At 41.1% G+C, this 17,230-nt stretch overlaps 1 protein-coding gene across 2 annotated transcripts in view; it reads left to right on the top strand.

The window, feature by feature from the left end:
- The first annotated feature begins 235 nt into the window (after window positions 1–235).
- RASGRP1 (RAS guanyl releasing protein 1) overlaps window positions 236–17,230 on the top strand; it is a 102,745-nt gene continuing 85,750 nt past the window's right edge. For both annotated transcript variants that reach the window (XM_060261292.1, XM_060261293.1), the window contains exons 1-2: window positions 236–327; window positions 8,167–8,348. Coding sequence is in view for 1 of the 2 variants with exons in the window: in XM_060261293.1 (XP_060117276.1) it covers window positions 296–327; window positions 8,167–8,348 (214 nt within the window). In the remaining variant the exon portion in view is untranslated. The remainder of the gene's footprint in view (window positions 328–8,166; window positions 8,349–17,230) is intronic.

Genomic DNA, 17,230 nt, shown 5'->3' with positions numbered 1-17,230 from the left:
CAGCGATACCATAGAAACACAGCGCGGACACGCGTGCAGAGACCGAGAGCGCCAATGCGCCTCTTCCCCGTGCGGTTCAGGATCCCACTAGGCCCACCTTCGCCTCGTCGGGTTTCGCCAGCGGGCGGCCGCAAAATATGAGCTCTTCGCAAGACAGTGGCTCCGGCGAGCTCCGCTGGAGGGCGCCAATGGGGACCGACAGAAAGGAGCGCGCGGGGTGGGTGGCTTCGGGCTTTGCGTGCGGCATTCCGCGGGGCGCTAACGCAATTGCCGCGGGGCTGAGGCTGGCGCCAACATGGACGCACCAGACACCGGGAGCTCGAGCCAGTAAGTGTCTGCCCAGTGCCTGTCGACACTGCTTCCCTTTTCTTTGTTCCTTAAGCGATCAGCACAAGTCGTCTCCTCCTTGCTTCTCATATGTGTGTTCCCCGTACGCACGAGCATGTGTCTCCCGTAGGAAAGGTTGAGAAACTTTGCCTCTGCAAGACAAATAGGGGTGAAAAGAATGTTCCCGCCGGCTTCTTTCTCAGAGGAATGTCTGGATATGCGGAGTGGAGGTCACTGGTCTCCTCTTTGCTTCGTAGCTACTCGAAGGGTGGGGGCGGCAGTGTCCATAGTGGGTAGGTTATTTTAAATCTTAGTAATAACTTTTAAAAGGAAGAGCTACCCGATCTGTTGTCAGGTTACCACTTTTCAAATTTAGGGATTTTTTTGGCTGGGGTTTTAATAGCTGTTAATTTTGATGTCCGTTTATGAGTGGCCTTGGACAGGTTCTTTGGAAAGCAGCATATAATAAACCTCAATAAAATATTCTTCATAGTTTCTCTGAGCCAAGAACAGTTAGGCCACCAAGGGGCTAAGATCTTGGACATCTGCGGGACAAAACTACTTACACTTTCTGGTTATTAAGTCTCACTGAGTAGAATTTGAGTAGGATTCAGAGTAGACTTGCATAGGGTTGTGCTGCTGATCATTTATAGTTTTCACTGTTAAAGGACAAATTGGGCATAAATAATAATCATTACATTATTCTTCACATCCATTTTCAGTTTTTGAAGTAGGCATAGTATCTAGGTGTATGACCTTTCCATTGTATCAGATCCTTTAATACTGGAATTAAAGCTGCCTAAGAAAAAAAATCCATTACTTAGTTCTGTTAGCTCAGTTTCCAGGTGTAACTTGTCTCCACTTCGTTGGTATAAAATTTCCAGAAACTGCATTTTCAGATATACCAAGGGCCAAGAGGACATATATCCCAGTTCTAGAAGATACTGGATTTTGGAAGATATTGGATTTACATCCTGCTCTATACTCTGAATCTCAGAGTCTCAGAGCGGCTTACAATCTGCTTTATCTTCTCCCCACACAACAGACACTATGTGAGGTGGGTGGGGCTGAGAGCGCTCTCCCAGTAGCTGCCCTTTCAAGGACAACTCCTGCGATAGCTATGGCTATCTCAAGGCCATTCCAGTAGCTGCAAGTGGAGGAGTGGGGAATCAAACCCAGCTCTCCCAGATAAGTGGATGTTGAGGATGGTGCGAAGGCAGCGCTGTTCGCACACTTAACCACTACACCAAACTGGCTCTCATACTGGCAGTTACTGTTTGTACTACTTACAGAATGGATAGAGGGAGGTGTGAAGTGGCACATGAGTGAGTTTCCAGGTCTTCATAGGTTCTTGTTAAGCAGACATACATGTACACTGGAAGTCCTTGTTGAGACTTAATTATGAGGCATCTAGGGACCAAATTTGAATCGAGACCTTAACAATAGGGAGAGAGGGCTCGGCACTCTCACTGCACTAGTTTTCTGACCTGAGATGGATTTGTCCTATTGGGGGAAACTTAAATTTATTGATGAGCTACTCTTCTTCGTTGTTTCGTATATGGGTGGGTGGACTTGTGCCCCTCCCAGCAATTGCAACCCTATTAAATATAGGGAAGACATCCTAGAAACTTCAGATGCCCATATAGTTTATATATCCTTATCCTTTATCATCATAGATCCTTCTTTTGTCTATTCAGTGCATGAGTATATTTGCTCTTTATGTGATGGAGATTTAAGTCTCTGTTCCTCCTTTTCAGAAGTGCAAGTGAGTTGTTTGTAGCCTTGGATAGCGAATTTGCCTCTTTCCCCACCCTCCACCAGCATGTGCAGGTAAAGAATTTGATTTTTTACCTTGTTGCAGATGGCCTCATCTTGGGGTGGGGAAAGATAGCCTGAGGTTAAACCTCTGTCCTGCCTTGCATGTATGTCCAAGCAAAGCCCTTGCTGCAGCCTCCAGATTTCAGGTTTGTAGATTGGAAGATGCTGCTGGCCTTGGGCTTCCTGTTGAATAAGTAGATGGCAGTGGTAGCCAGGGGTGCCTTCCACCAGTTATGACTGGTGAGACAACTTTGGCCTTTCCTGGGTAAAAAAGATCTTGCCATTGTGGTGCATGCCTAGTAGTCGCATCTAGATTAGATTATCTGATGCATTCTACTTTGGGCTGCCCTTTAAGAGTGTCTGGAAACTTCATTTGGTACAGAATGCTGTGTCATGAATGTTGACTGGAGTGGATAGTAGGACCATATTCCTCCAGTCTTGTTCCATCTAGGTTGCAGTCAGACTACAGGCTTGGTGCAATCTAGCTGTGCCTCTAATTGTACTGTTTTATTTTATAATGGGAAGTTTTGATCAGACATCTCATCCTGTACTGACTTCACTGTGCTCTCTCCCTGTGGTAGATCGTTCAGATTGTTGCAGCATCCTTTTTGTTCATTGGTTTTTCATGCATGTGCATAAGCATGTATCCAAAGCTCTGCTCCTTTTTGATGGCTCCTCAATCCCTCTGCCAAGTACTGCAGCCCCTCTCAGCCTCCTTTGCATTGCCTCGCTTCCTTGGAATGGGCGGGGGGAATGTAAGCATCATGCAAATTTACATGAGAGTAGCCCCACTGACTTCAATACATTTACTGTTGTGTCAATCATGGGATGCTCTCCAATAGCTACCCTTTTTCTGCTAACAATTTGCATGGAGAAAAGTGCGATGGGGAGTAGGTTGCCAGTCTCCCCAGGCTCCCTGTTGGTATGGGAACCTAACTAAGGACTATTTCCACTGCTTTCCAAACCCAAGAAAAAGAAGGGGTTTTGGGGAGGGGAGAATTGTCTCTCAAAAACAACTCCCCTGTGGGTTCCCAATCCTGACAGTGTTGGGTGCAGAAATGCACAATCAGTGATCTAAAACTCTGGGGCAAAGATCCACTTATGTACACATCATTACTTGATTTTCTTTTTAAAGTAGTGGAATGAAAGTTCACACTTCCAACTGCCTTGAGTTCACAACAGGGGAGGTCAGACATCCGGAAACACAGGGCGAAAGCACTGACATCTGGTCTTTCCCTGGTGCCTAAAAACTCCAGTTTGAAGGCTGGTCATAACGGACTGCCAGTTTCTTGGGAACAGGAGGTAGATGTTGCTGTCTGATAATGCACTTTAAATCTGGAAGGGAACAGCAGTGACATTGGATCAAACTGCATTTCTGATCACAGCCCTAAAGTGGTTTCCAATTGGCTTCTGGACTCCATTAAAGGAACTAATATTGACCTTTAAAGGTCTATGTGGCTTGGGACTAGTATACCTTAAGGACCATGTACTCCTATATCAGGGGTGGCCAAACTTGCCTAATGTAAGAGCCACATAGAATAAGCAGATGTTTGAGAACCTCAAGACAAGAAGGAAGGAAGGAGAGGAAGAAAGAGGTGAAAATAAAGCAACTTTAAATGTATTATAGAAGTTGCCTGCTTGCTTGGCTTGGGGAAGTGATTTAAAGAGAGAAATGTCTTCTCCAAGTTGACCGATGAGGCTTTGACAGCCACACAATATGTGTGAAAGAGCCACATGTGGCCCCCTGTCCTATATGAACCTGTTCAATCAGTCTGGTCATTTTCAGGGGGCACTTTTATCTGAGATGAGAGCGGTAGCAATCCAATAAAGGGCTTTTTTTGGTTGTGGCAACAAAACTATAGAATTTCCTCCCCTGGGAGTTTCATTTGTCTTCCTCAGACACTGTTTTCCACCAGCAGGTGAAGCCTTTTTTAGTTCATTTGATGTTCCCTTACTGATCCTCATTGTTGTTTTAGTTTTAATTGCTGTTTGTGTATATATATGTTTGTGTGTGCGTGTATTTAAAAGTTGATTTGCAGTTTGATGCTGACATGAAGACCCTAATTGAGTGGAAAGGCAGGATAAAGCCAAGATTGATAAGGACATCATTGCTAAAGCCATCACTTCTGCATCTACAAGATCCTTACAGCATAACAGATGGTTTGGGGGGCTTTCCAGCATGGGTGGCTTGGAGGGAAAACACCCTCTGCACCCCCTTGAAAATGTTCTTTTAATTAAACCTTTGGTAAATGCACTTCCTTCAGATTTAATTTCGATCTGACAGTAGTTAAAGTGTACTAGTGGCCTCTATCCATTCCTTTGATAGGTAGTTTCTGTCCTCCTCTTCTCCCTGTACTGACCTTTGCACTTGTATAGTGAAGGAAACTTGCAGCTAGCTTGATGTCTTGCACTGTGTATTTATTAACAGCTTTTTCATATGTTTCAGTTTGTGGTTAGATATGACTTGGCATATAGTGTCCATTTACTTAGTTTGCTAGCCAACTGCAACTAATGCCTCAGTCTTGTGATAAGTTTGAAATGTAAGCTATGAAAAACTGCTCATCTGATAAAAATAACAGCTGTTCCTTTGGTCTTACCTGTTAGCGTTTTGAGGGAAAATATTTAATTATTACATTCTATTCCAAATTTCTTTCCCAATGGAAACTTAAAGTGGCTACCAAACACCAAAGAAAAATAAAGTTAGACTCCTAAAAACTGCATATTGCTGGCTCAACTCTTCTGCCTCTTGATACAAGTTTGTAACCACTAGCGATAGAGGAAATTTGCTCAACTCCCCCCCATCCCCCGGGCAAATCAGTGTCAGGCAGTGGAAACCTATGAAGTTTCTTGAGACTGTGCCTCACTGAGCGGAACAGCTTGGGGCTGCACTTTCAATAACCCAGGTGGCTCTGAGTTAGAATTTCATCCTTCATTCTTCTTGCCTAGTGAATACAAAACTATTGGGTGGCTCTGTGCTCGGATTGACTGGAAAATATGATTTTTGATCATCATAAAGAGATAGCATGCAAGATAGTTGTGATTTGGAGTTTGTCATGGAAATTCTTAGCAGCAGCCCAGTATCTAGTGCACAGGATTTTTCAGTTCCTTGGAAATAAATGGTAATAAATGGAAATAAATGCTATCAGATTTGAAATATATGGAATTCCTTACAAAATCCAACCAACCTGTAATTTTAAAAGGAATCCCCCCCCCCCAAAAAAAACGGCATGAAAAGTTAAAAGGAGACTACAAAGTACCATCAGGAAGGGCAAATTCCTTCTGGAAGCTTGGAGATTACTTGCAACCAGGCCTCGGATTCAGCTGGAGCTCACAGGAGCACAGCTCCTGAACCTTTCTGACAGTTCCACCTCCTCCTTCCCACCTTGTCCATTGAATAGTAGGTGCAGCTGCATAACAATCCCTGGATGAGCTCCACCACCTTTTTTTCTACAAAACGACCCCTTGCTTGCAGCAACTATTGACGTTTGCATGAAACATATTGAAATGGCACAAACAAGAACAAAAGCAGTGGTCAAATAGTAGTGTCAAGTAAATCTTGAAAGTCTTGCCCATATAGAAGACAAACTGTGGCACCAGTTCTAAATATAGAATAAGATGATTTTAGGATCGAAATGTAAGTAAGGTGCTGTCAAGTTGCATAGGTTTTCAAGGCAGGTGGATAAGCAGAGGTGGTTTGCCATTGCTTTCCTGTGCAAAGTCTCCTTGATGGTCTCCCATCCAAATACTGACCCTGCTCAGTTTCCAAGGTCTGATGAGGTCAGACTGTACTATAGTATCCCACATCCCAAGAGCAGATTACAAAACAAATTAAAACAAATAATGTTTAACTGTAGCTTTGATAGGAAACCAGCAGTGGGGACTATTTGATAGCACACGTATGAAAACATTATTGGTGAAGGCTGAGAAACTGCAGGGAAAATAGATGAATTTTTTGCCTCAGTCTTTGAGGCAGAAGATTCTGGAGAGATCCATATCTAAACAATTGTTTTTGGACAATGCAACTCAGAGAAAAAAAGTGCTTGTAGAAATAGTTGACAAATTAATTATTGACAGTGCTAGAGCTGGATGGTAGTCACCAGCCTGAAAAGTACAAATTGTTCTATAGCTATTTATTTTGTTTTTGGAATAATTATATCCCCCTCTTCTGAAGACCATAGGGGATCGCAATAATTTACCCAATGCCAGTTAAAACCCAGTACAGTTAATTTAATTCTTATGTTCTCCTTCCAGTTATTACAGAATTGCCCAAAAGCCAATTTTAAGAATCAGGTCTTTCAGATTTAAAAGCAGTAAAGTTGAAAGTTGCTTCATTTCTTCTAGCAATCTATTCCACAGTTGTGGAGCTACTTCTGAAAATGCTCATCCTCTCAGGAAACTGAAATGTGCTTCTTGTGAGAGACAACCAACAGTAAAGATAACAAAATGTGTCTTAATGTTTGCTTGAGGTGTGAGAGAGGTATATGAGTCAGATATATGAGTCCTAGGTGATCAAGGGCTTTAAAGGTCATAATTCATGTTGGCTTGTAATTATATCTGCATTGATCTCTTAAGTCATCTTGGACATCAGTTGTTGAAAGACTGTGTATAGAACTTCTAAATAAATAAGGAATGTACTCTTGGTGTTTGTCTTTATTGATCAAGTGCTATATCCAGATTGCACTTTAATTATGCAAGAGGTTCAAAACAAACTTCAGTGCTTGTCATGACAGAATAGTGTTCACAATATGGGATGGTCTTATAGGTGTGGTGAAGGAAACAATCATGTTTACTTTTGAATGCTGCTTATGAACAGATCTTGCCTCCAGTGTCCACAAGTACTGGACTTCACCTCTTTCCATAGGACTGTTTGGCAGCCAATCACTTGGAAGACATGGAGTAGAACTGATGTTTCTCTTGGTGAATTCAGTGTTTTTGGGATGAAGGGTTATAATTTCCCCCAAAGTCTTCTAGTATGTTTATATAATCCCAAAGAACATAATTAGAACTACTGAGAACTTTGAGCATGACTTGAGTTCCTGGTTATGCTTGAATATTTATTTATTTAGAGTTTTTTGTACCCCATCCTATGACAAAGGAATGGAATTGGAATAATATTTTTATATACCACCATGTGTAAAATGCTTTTTAAACCAATGAAAAAAGCAATTTTTAAAAGATTTTGATAAGGGAATAGTTTAAACTGATCTTGCGTTTGCTGTTTTTTCTGTTCCTAAACATGTTCAGTGGAAGTTCTAAGGATGCCAGCCTCCTGGTGGGGCCTGGGGATCTCCTGTAATTGCAGGTCATCTCCAGACTACAGAGATCAGTTCCCCTGGGGGGGAAAAGAATGTTTTGGAGGTGGGCTCTATGGGTATTGTATCTCACTAAGATTCCTGTTCTCTCCAGGCTCCATCCTCAAATCTACAGGAGTTTCCCAACCTGAATCTGGCAACCCTGCCCTCCCCTGCCCTGCCCTGCTGGTGTCCAGAGGAGCGATGGCTCTTCTTCCATACATTATAGTAAACTGTTAACATGGCTTTTTCAGAGTTCCTAGTCTTGAGGAAAAAGCTCTAAATGTTTATACCTGAATGAATCTATACAGACATTCAAATGACCATGTGCAGATTTGGGTCAGGGCCTGCCTACTGCTGTCTTTCTTCCTTCTCATGGCCATTCAAACTAATGTTGACTGATGGTGTGGAAAGGGTTTATGTGATTAGTTTGCTTGTGAAATCCCCCTGTATCATATTTCATTTAGAATGTCAGTAATAGATAGAAATAATGACAATGAAGAACTCTTTGTGCTGTAGTGGCAAATGACAAATTTAGGGAATAGTTTTTTTACAAAAGTGGGAGAACCTTATTTGATGGATTTTCCAAGTGGGAGGGGAATGTTTGAGTAACCCAATTCATGGGAGTCTCTCCTTTTCCAACTTGCTGTAGAGGCTCTTGTGAAATTTCTCACTTAACTGTTGGTGTTTTCATATGTTTCTGTTCTCCCCCCCCCCCCCCCCCCCTTAGGAAAGCTTCAGAGGGATACAGCTCTGATCAGAAGGCAGCTGTTGAGCTGAAGCAGCTCTGTCAGCATTGCTTCCATTCAGATCTTGGCCAGACTGCTGAGTTCAGAATAACGATGTCTCTGGGGCACGTAGCCAAGGGAGCCAGCCTAGATGACCTTATTGATACTTGCATTCATTCATTTGGTGAGTTGGGTGATTTGACTTTTTCAGACTGTGTTGCTGTGGCATTTTAGGTAATTTATTGTGCAGTGTGTTTGATGTAGTCAGAAGAGACTGACATTTTATTATTGCTCTTGTTAATATTTGGTTTGATGCAGACATCATTATGTGAATATATTTCTATTTGTCTTTTGAGACCTAAGAGTGATAACAGTATCAGTACTGCTCTTGCAGACCCTCACTAGTGCAGTAGAGTTATCAGTTTCTGGAATTATTTTATTTTTCCTTCCCTTAAGATACAGAATCTTAAGCACTTAGATAATTTTTAATAAATGCATGCCCTTCCTGAAGAGAGTTGAAATATTCAGATCAAGGTATTGTGTTGTATGCTGTTTTTTTTTTTTAAACTTGTTTCATAGCACAGCTAAATGAATAGTTTTGGGGGAGGGGGTATTTGTTGATTTAACCCCAAAGAGAATAATTTAGCCCTTTTTTGTCAAGGGGAGGGAAATGAAATAAAAAATCTTGATGGAAAAGCATTACCTAGCATATGAATTATTCATGCTTTTTTACTTCTTCAGTGACAGGATATCTTTGAATAGATTTAGCACTTTAGAAGTATATTCTAAGTTACTTGTTTCAGCATATTCTCTGTGTTGCATTTTACAATTCATTATATACACAAGGGCAAAATGCCATTTAAAATTGGGATTCTGATAGGGACTTCTGAGTTTTCTCCTCAGTATTGTTTATATTGGTACTGCTTATGCTTTTGTATGCTATGGGATAGATATTTCAGAATAAACAATCTGTTTGTTCATGTCCCATTTATGTCCAATAAATAACTATAATCACACAGTTGAAGGTCTATATTTTTCCAGTTGCAGTTAAGTAAAATTCATTTTATCTCTCTCTGTGTAGGAGGAGAGAAATAAATGATGTCAAGAGCAAAAAAATCGACCAAACCATTCTTATTTTTGTCCATATGTGTGTGGCATAATACACTTTGATAGCTGTCTTTCCTGTGAGGAATTTGAAGGCACTGAATAAGCTCAGCACTTACACAGCACTCTACCTTCCTGAATCAGGCACTAAACAATGACTAATCCTCCCAGTACTTCCAGAGAAAAGACATGTGTGTTGTTTATTTATGACAAAGCATTTACAAAACCAAATCCATATCCAATGAAGAATCAAGGGTATGTTCCTGGTTCTTTCTTGCTGTACCAGAGGTATTGCATGGAATGAATTTGCTTCTTCCATAATACTACTGACTAAGACTTCATGCTTCCACAACTACAAATACAGTTTTTCTTTTTTTCTTGATAAAGTATATTCAGCTAAATACAATGTTGATCTCAAGACCCTTACTCTGTTAGCATTCCTTTTGCAACTATGTTAAAATAGAAGCATCAAAAGCAAACTGTTATTTACAGCTTGCATAAATGATGTTTGTATGAAAGCAAATGTTACTGGTTTTGGTATGAAGTTCCTTCCAGCATACCTGTATGATCCTCTGCAGTGTTATTCTGCAGGTTTAGTCCCAGTTGATTTGGTTGATGTTACTTCCAAGCAAACGTGTAGAATCCAACTGCAGGCCATATCTGATTTGCCTAAATTGTTCCAAAGAAGAAAAAAAGGCTTTCACATATCAATTCTACAGATGCTATTCAAAAACTGTGTTTTCTTTTCTTTGTTGATTTCAAATTTTATTGTCATCTTCCCCAAATGAATTGGATTCATATCCAACCATAATCTTAAGAGTCTCAAATTGAGGCTAGTCTGTCAAATTATTAACTGGTGACCAGACTGTAGGAAACCTGATTTTAAAAACTGTTTCAATTAGGTGACTGGACACTTTATTGTTTTTGTTCTTGTTTTCAAACAGTGATGTTCCTCCAAAGCAGGTTAAATATTATTTTAAGAACATTCAGTCTGTTAAAAAGAAACTATCTTGGGACCAGTGTTCCTTCTAAGCTGAGTTAGCGTGAGCTAGCTAAGATTTTTAGGCTCCAACTCACACATTTTTGTCTTGGCTCAGGAAGAGTGACCCCAGAACACACTAATTTATACGGTAGCTCACAACTTTAATGCCAGTAGCTCACAATTTTAATGCGAGTAACTCACAAAGTAGAATTTTTGCTCACAAGACTCTGCAGCTTAGAGGGAACATTGCTTAGGACTTCCTAATAGTCATGAAGTGAGAGTGGTTCCACCAGATTAGGATCTTAATGAAGCATTTTAGTTATTTTTTGGAAACCATAAACATTGCACTGGTGATCAGTGGGGAACAAGGATTGTGGTAGATAACTCACTGAAAATGTCAAGACAGTGTGCGTTTGCAATAAAAAAGGCCAACGCCATGCTGGGAATTATTAGGAAGGGAATTGAAAACAAATCAGCCAGTATCATAATGCCCCTGTATAAATCGATGGTGCGGTCTCATTTGGAGTACTGTGTGCAGTTCTGGTCACCGCACCTCAAAAAGGATATTACAGCATTGGAGAAAGTCCAGAGAAGGGCAACTAGAATGATTAAAGGGCTGGAGCACTTTCCCTATGAAGAAAGGTTGAAACGCTTGGGACTCTTTAGCTTGGAGAAACGTCGACTGCGGGGTGACATGATAGAGGTTTACAAGATAATGCATGGGATGGAGAAAGGAGAGAAAGAAGTACTTTTCTCACTTTCTCACAATACAAGAACTCGTGGGCAGAACAACTCTATTTAGTGGGCCCTGCAGAAATGTAACAAGTTCCACAGGGCGCTGATCTCTCCCAGACGAGCATTCCATCAGGTTGGAGCCAGGGCTGAAAAGGCTCTGGCTGTGGTTGAGGATAGCTGGGTGTTCTTGGGCCAGGGACTACCAGCAGATTTTGGTCACTAGAGTGTAATGCTGTTTTGGGGATACCAGAAAAGGTTGTTCTGAAGATATCCTGCTCCCAGATCACTTTAAAGGTCAACACCAAAGCCAATCTTCAATCTGGAGTAAGTACAGCTGGTCGAATACTAGTTGTATATGTACTCTAGAACCTATGCAGCTGTATTCCTGGACCAGATGCAATTTATTTATTTATTTTTATTTATTTATTTAGAATTTATATCCCGCCCTTCCCACAAGTGGCTCAGGGCGGTCTCAAGGGAAGAGAGAGTTGCAGTAGTTAAATCCGGAGGTAACCAGGTAAATGTTTGGCAAAAGAATTCTGAGTGATTCTGGTTGGGATACATTCAGGTGGGTAGCTGTGTTGGTCTGAAGTAACAGAACAAAGTTTTAGTCCAGTGGCACCATGAAGACCAATAAGGTTTAATTTGGGGTATAAGCTTTCGTGTGCTTCTGGACTCAAACTTTGTTCTGGTTGTAATTCATTTATTGTCATTTGGGCCAAAGCATATCAGAAAGTAGATTATTTCTGCAGTATTTTAGGAACTGACACACTTGAAAGCCTGGTCTGAATTAAAATTAACTCTAAACCTAATATCCATACAACTTCTGTCCCATTGAGTAGCTTACACAGTTCTGTTGTAAGTTTTTTGGTGTGTGTATGTGAGAGAAAGAAATGAATTGAACCAACTCCAAAATTGTATTTGGTCTGGCAGTCTGAAAATAGCATATTATGTGTAAGTTCACAAAGATTGAGAATTTCAAATTTAGTATGTGTTGTCTTTTTGAATTTAGCTTGCAGCTGCCATTGTATGATATAGGAAAGCCTAAATCAAGGTTAAAATCTATAGATCAATGTTACATTGTATTGGTGGCCTAATATTCTCCTTAATTGGATATTTTGCCCTTAAGATCTCCATGGCAATTCTTATTTGGCTCTGCTTATCTAAGGTTTCTTTAAGAATGCTGAAGTTGCTGGATCTCTCAACCATATCATTGAGGTAAATCAGGGAACTGGCAGAAAGATACCAGCTAAAATGCAACCTCTCAAGATTAAGCTTGTGCTGAGTAGAAGGAAATACTTGGCTGCGTTTGTATAAGGTAGCCTCCAATCAGTGTATTCTGTTCAGGTGAGGTATATTTCCAGGTATCCTTATTTTTTTAATAGGAGAAGAATTAAAACCTTGAGAAGTCTTTAGTTTGTCTCCTAATGCATTTGGATTTCCAGGCTGTACTCATAATCAGCAGATTCCCTTTTAATAACACCATGTCTCATTATTTTCTCTGGAGTTCTTCTGCCAAGGAGAGTTGTTTTGCAACCATGACGTAGGTCTTATTTTGCACAGAACTGCGTAGGCTCTTGGTGTGTCCTTATTTGGTTCCTGTGATCTGGAAATTTGAAGATATTGGAGTTATGGAGACCTTGTTTGGATTTTGGTTTGTTTGATTCTCACATCAAATGTATCATAAACCAATATTTTTTCTGGTTTTAAATGCTATTTTAAATATATATTGTTTCCTTTTTGTTTTCATTTGTTTTCATTTTTTGGGAATGAAGACCATTATACCCTTTGTAAAGCACTTCATGCCACATTGTTTGAGATATTTATAACGGGAAATAAAGCAACAGATTACACATATTTGCAGGAGAAATCCACCAGTTTTCCACATAATTATTGGAATTTAATTTTCCTCATCTAGATTCTTAGCAAATTGCTATAATAAAATATGCAGTAGCAGTTAACATGTTTTGTACTGTATAAATGTGTAAATACAGGAGCAAACTACTTTCTCTCCTGTTCCTCTTTTAATCAGTATAATGTGTACCTTTTGTCTCCAAATGTATTAGTTATGACCCTGTACTGTACACATGACTCTGTTCCCAGTAGTGTTTTAAGTGTTAAGAGTTATTGTTTTGTATTAAGATGAGATTAGTCTTTGTACATTTAACTCATCAGTGTAATTCTGTCAAAAATGGCATACAAGCTTTAATGTTGCTTGGCAACTGAAATGAAGCTATTGGAGGGATAATCATATTAAAGGAACAGAAGTCTTCTAAGAGTACTTTAGAATGCTAAACACTAATTTAGGTAACAAAAGATACTTTTGTTTAAGTAACGCAGAACAGCTTTCTGATAAATCGGTATCTTCTATAGGAGTATTTCCTCCATAACTATGAAAGTTTAGTTTAAGTTTTAACAAAACGGATTAGAACTAAAAACCACAAACAACTTCACTGTCTTTTCATGAAGCTACAACTTGTAATTGCTGAAAAATCTATTCTATATATTTAATTCCCAACAGAGCCCCCCATGTGTAGATACTTAATTGCACAGAGAGGGGGCATGTGGAGGGTAAGCAGATTTTCCAATGAATTTGGGGAACTCCCTAGGTTTGCAGAAAAATCTGGAAACTTTTTTTAAAATGGGGAATTTAAATCCCGCCCCCCCCCAAGTGTAAAAAGTACTGTCTGCACAATCTCAGACAATGCACCTTACAGTTGAGGGCCAGGCAACTGCTGCTTCTGTGGAAACAATCCTGACCAAGTTGCAGGGGTGACAAAAATATGTAAACTTCCATTAAAATCTGCCTCCATTTCTGAGAACTGAAAGGTAGCTAATGTCACCCATCTTTAAAAAGGGTTTCAGAGGAGATTTGGGAAATTACTGGCCAGCCAGTCTGACATTACAGGACAGTCAGTCAATGCATCCAGCTCCCAGCCCTGGCTGGGGCCACTTTGGTACTGGCCCAGCAGGTGAAGAGTCTGGGAGTGATTCTGGATGCCTCCCTTTCCATGGAGGTCCAGGTCACAACAGCTGCGCTGTCTGCCTTCTTCCACCTACGGCAGATCAGGCAACTAGCACCATACCTATCCTCCCAAGATTTGGCTACAGTGATCCATGCAATGGTCGCTTCCAGGCTGGATTACTGTAACTCGCTCTACACTGCCTTGCCCCTGAAACTGATCCAGAAACTGCAGCGGGTGCAGAATGTGGCAGCTCGCCTGCTGACTGCATCACCTTTACAGGTGAGCATACAGCCGGCGCTCCGCGACCTGCACTGGCTGCCTATAGAGTACCGGTTCCGTTTCAAGGTGTTAGATTTGACTTTTAAAGCCTTACGTGGCCTGGGACCAACATACCTACGGGACCGTCTCTTTCCATATACGCCCCGGAGGTCGCTTTGTTTGGCCTCCCAGGATCTTCTGACAGTCCCTGGCCCAAGGGATGCCTGTCTTGCCTCTACCAGGGCCAGGACTTTCTCGGTCCTGGCCCCGACCTGGTGGAATCAGCTCCCAATAGAGATCTGGGCCCTACCTGGCCTACTGGCCTTTCGTAGGGCCTGTAAAATGGAGCTGTTCCACCAGGTCTTTGGATGAGGCAGCAGGCATCCATCTATTAGATCGGTTGGCCTCCCCCTATGCCTTTACAGCCCACTGCATCACTGTATTGCGGAGCTATACCATCTTGCCCGTAACACCTTGCTGAATTAACTTACTGCACTTATTGAATGTTGATTTTTTTTAATGTTGACTTTATTGAGATTTTAATTTAAATTGTTGTACTCCGCTTTGAGCCCCCCAAAAGGGGGAAGGGGCGGAATAGAAATAAACTAATAATAATAATAATAATAATAATCAATAGCGGGTAAATTGGTGGAAACTGTTATTAAGGAGAGAATTAGTAAGCATATTAATGAACAAAAACTATTGAGGAAGAATCAGCATGGGTTCTGTAAAGGGAGATCTTGTCTCACTAACCTATTAATGTTCTTTGAGGGGGTGAATAAACATGTGGACAAGGGGGACCTAATAGATGTTGTTTAACTTGACTTCCAGAAAGCATTTGATAAACTTCCTCATCAAAGGCTCCTTAGTAAGCTTCAATGGTCATGAGGTAAAAGGACAAATCCTCTCGTGAATCAAAAACTTCCTAATTAATAGGAAACAGAGTGAGTATAAATGGGCAATTTTCACAGTGGAGGGTGATACGCAGTGGGGTACCACAGGGCTCAGTACTGGGTCTGATGCTTTTAAACTTGTTCATTAATGATTTAGAGTTGGGAGTAAGCAGCAAAGTGGCTAAGTTTGCAGATGACACTAAATTGTTCAGGGTGGTGAGAACCAGAGAGAATTGTGAGGTGCTCCAAAGGGATCTGTCAAGGCTGGGTGAGTGGGCATCAACGTGGCAAATGAGATTCAGTGTGGCTAAGTTCAAAGTAATGCACATTGGGGCCAAAAATCCTAACGATAAATACGTGTCGATGGAGAACAAACTGGCAGAGAGTGACCAAGAGAGAGATCTTGGAGTCATGGTAGATAACTCACTGAAAATGTCGAGATAGTGCGCGACTGCAATAAAAAAGGCCAATGCTGTGCTGTGGATTATTAGGAAGGGAATTGAAAACAAATCAGCCAGTATCATAATGCCCCTGTATAAATTGATGGTGTGGCCTCGTTTGGAATACCATGTACAATTTTGGTCACCACACCACAAAAAAGATCTTATAGCACTGGAAAAAGTGCAGAAAAGGGCAACTAGAATGATTCAAGGGTTGGAACACTTTCTCTGTGAAGAAAGGTTAAAGCATTTGGGGCTCTTAGCTTGGAGAAATGATGACTGAGGGGTGACATGATAGAGGTAATTACTCTAAACATGGCAAAATTTGCTATGCAGGCCATTAAAATCCAGAAACAAGCTATCAACAGTTAGTCAGCCCAAACAGAGATTTTAATTATTTTAATTATTTAATAGTAGTTTACTTTTGCTGTTTTGTTGACTGATATTGCTGATAATGTCTGTATGAATTTTGATGGTGTACCAGCTGATATGAGATCTTTTATTCCTCTTTTATTTATTTGGTCAATGACTGTTGAAATAAATTATGTATGATAGAGGTTTACAAGATTATGCATAGGATAGAGAAGGTAGAGAAAGAAGTACTTTTCTCGCTTTCTCACAATACAAGAACTCGTGGGGACTCAATGAAATTGCTGAGCAGTCAGGTTAGAACAGATAAAAGGAAGTCTTCACCCAAAGGGTGATTAACACATGGAATTCACTGCCACAGGAGGTGGCGTCAGCTGCAAGCATGGAAGGCTAGAGGAGATTAGATAAACATATGGAGTAGAGGTCCATCAGTGGCTATTAGCCACAAGGTATAGATGGAACTCTCTGTCTGGCATAGTGATACTCTGTATTCTTGTTGCTTGGGGGGGCAACACTGGAGGGCTTCTAGTGTCCTGACCCCACGGGTGGACCTCCTGATGGCACCTGTTTGTTTGTTTTGTTTTGCTTTTTTGCCCCTGTGTGACAGAGTGTTGGGCTGGATGGGCCATTGGCCTGATCCAACATGGTATATCTTATGTTCTTATGGTGGGGAATGCTGGGAGTAACTCTGGACCCAAAGCAGCAAATTGAGGTACTTCTCTGTGAGTGTGTGTGTTAGGAAGCCTTGGCTTTGAAACTCCAGCAGGAAGCAGCAATTTAAGGGAGTTTTGTGTGTGTTAGAAAGAGAAGGGAGCTTGGCTTTGAATCTCCAGGAGAAACGGTGATTTGAGGGAGAGGTGTGGGTTAGGGAGAGAGAGAAGGGAGCCTTGACTTTGAAACTCTACCAGCAGGCAGGAAGACAGTCCAGCCTCTCTTTTTCCCATGGGGCAACCATTGGAGTCAATCTGAGTGTAAAGCATTCAGTAGCTTGAAAGGTATGCTTCTTCTGACCACCCTCCTCCACAATGGTTAATTCATGGGGGAAGGAAGCTCCTGCAGAGTTTTTAAACCAGGCATAAGCCCCAGCCAGGATTTAAGCTTAGACAGGGTGCATTTGGCTCAGCCCCTCCACCCCAGTCCTGGTTGACTTTAAGCGTAAGATATTTCCCTCCATGAACGAACAGGCTAGCTATAGAATTGATCTGTGTGTTAAGGAGAAAATAAAGTATATTAAAGATATATCTGAGACCAGTACACATATATAGCAGGATTTGTATTAATTCTTTGAGCACCAATACATCCCATAGCTCACCTTCTAT

The sequence above is a fragment of the Heteronotia binoei genome, chromosome 21 (genome assembly GCF_032191835.1).
Source record: "Heteronotia binoei isolate CCM8104 ecotype False Entrance Well chromosome 21, APGP_CSIRO_Hbin_v1, whole genome shotgun sequence".
Lineage (NCBI taxonomy): Eukaryota > Metazoa > Chordata > Lepidosauria > Squamata > Gekkonidae > Heteronotia > Heteronotia binoei.
The sequence above is the reverse complement of the archived record's forward strand: the minus strand, read 5'-3'. Positions and strand labels throughout refer to the sequence as shown.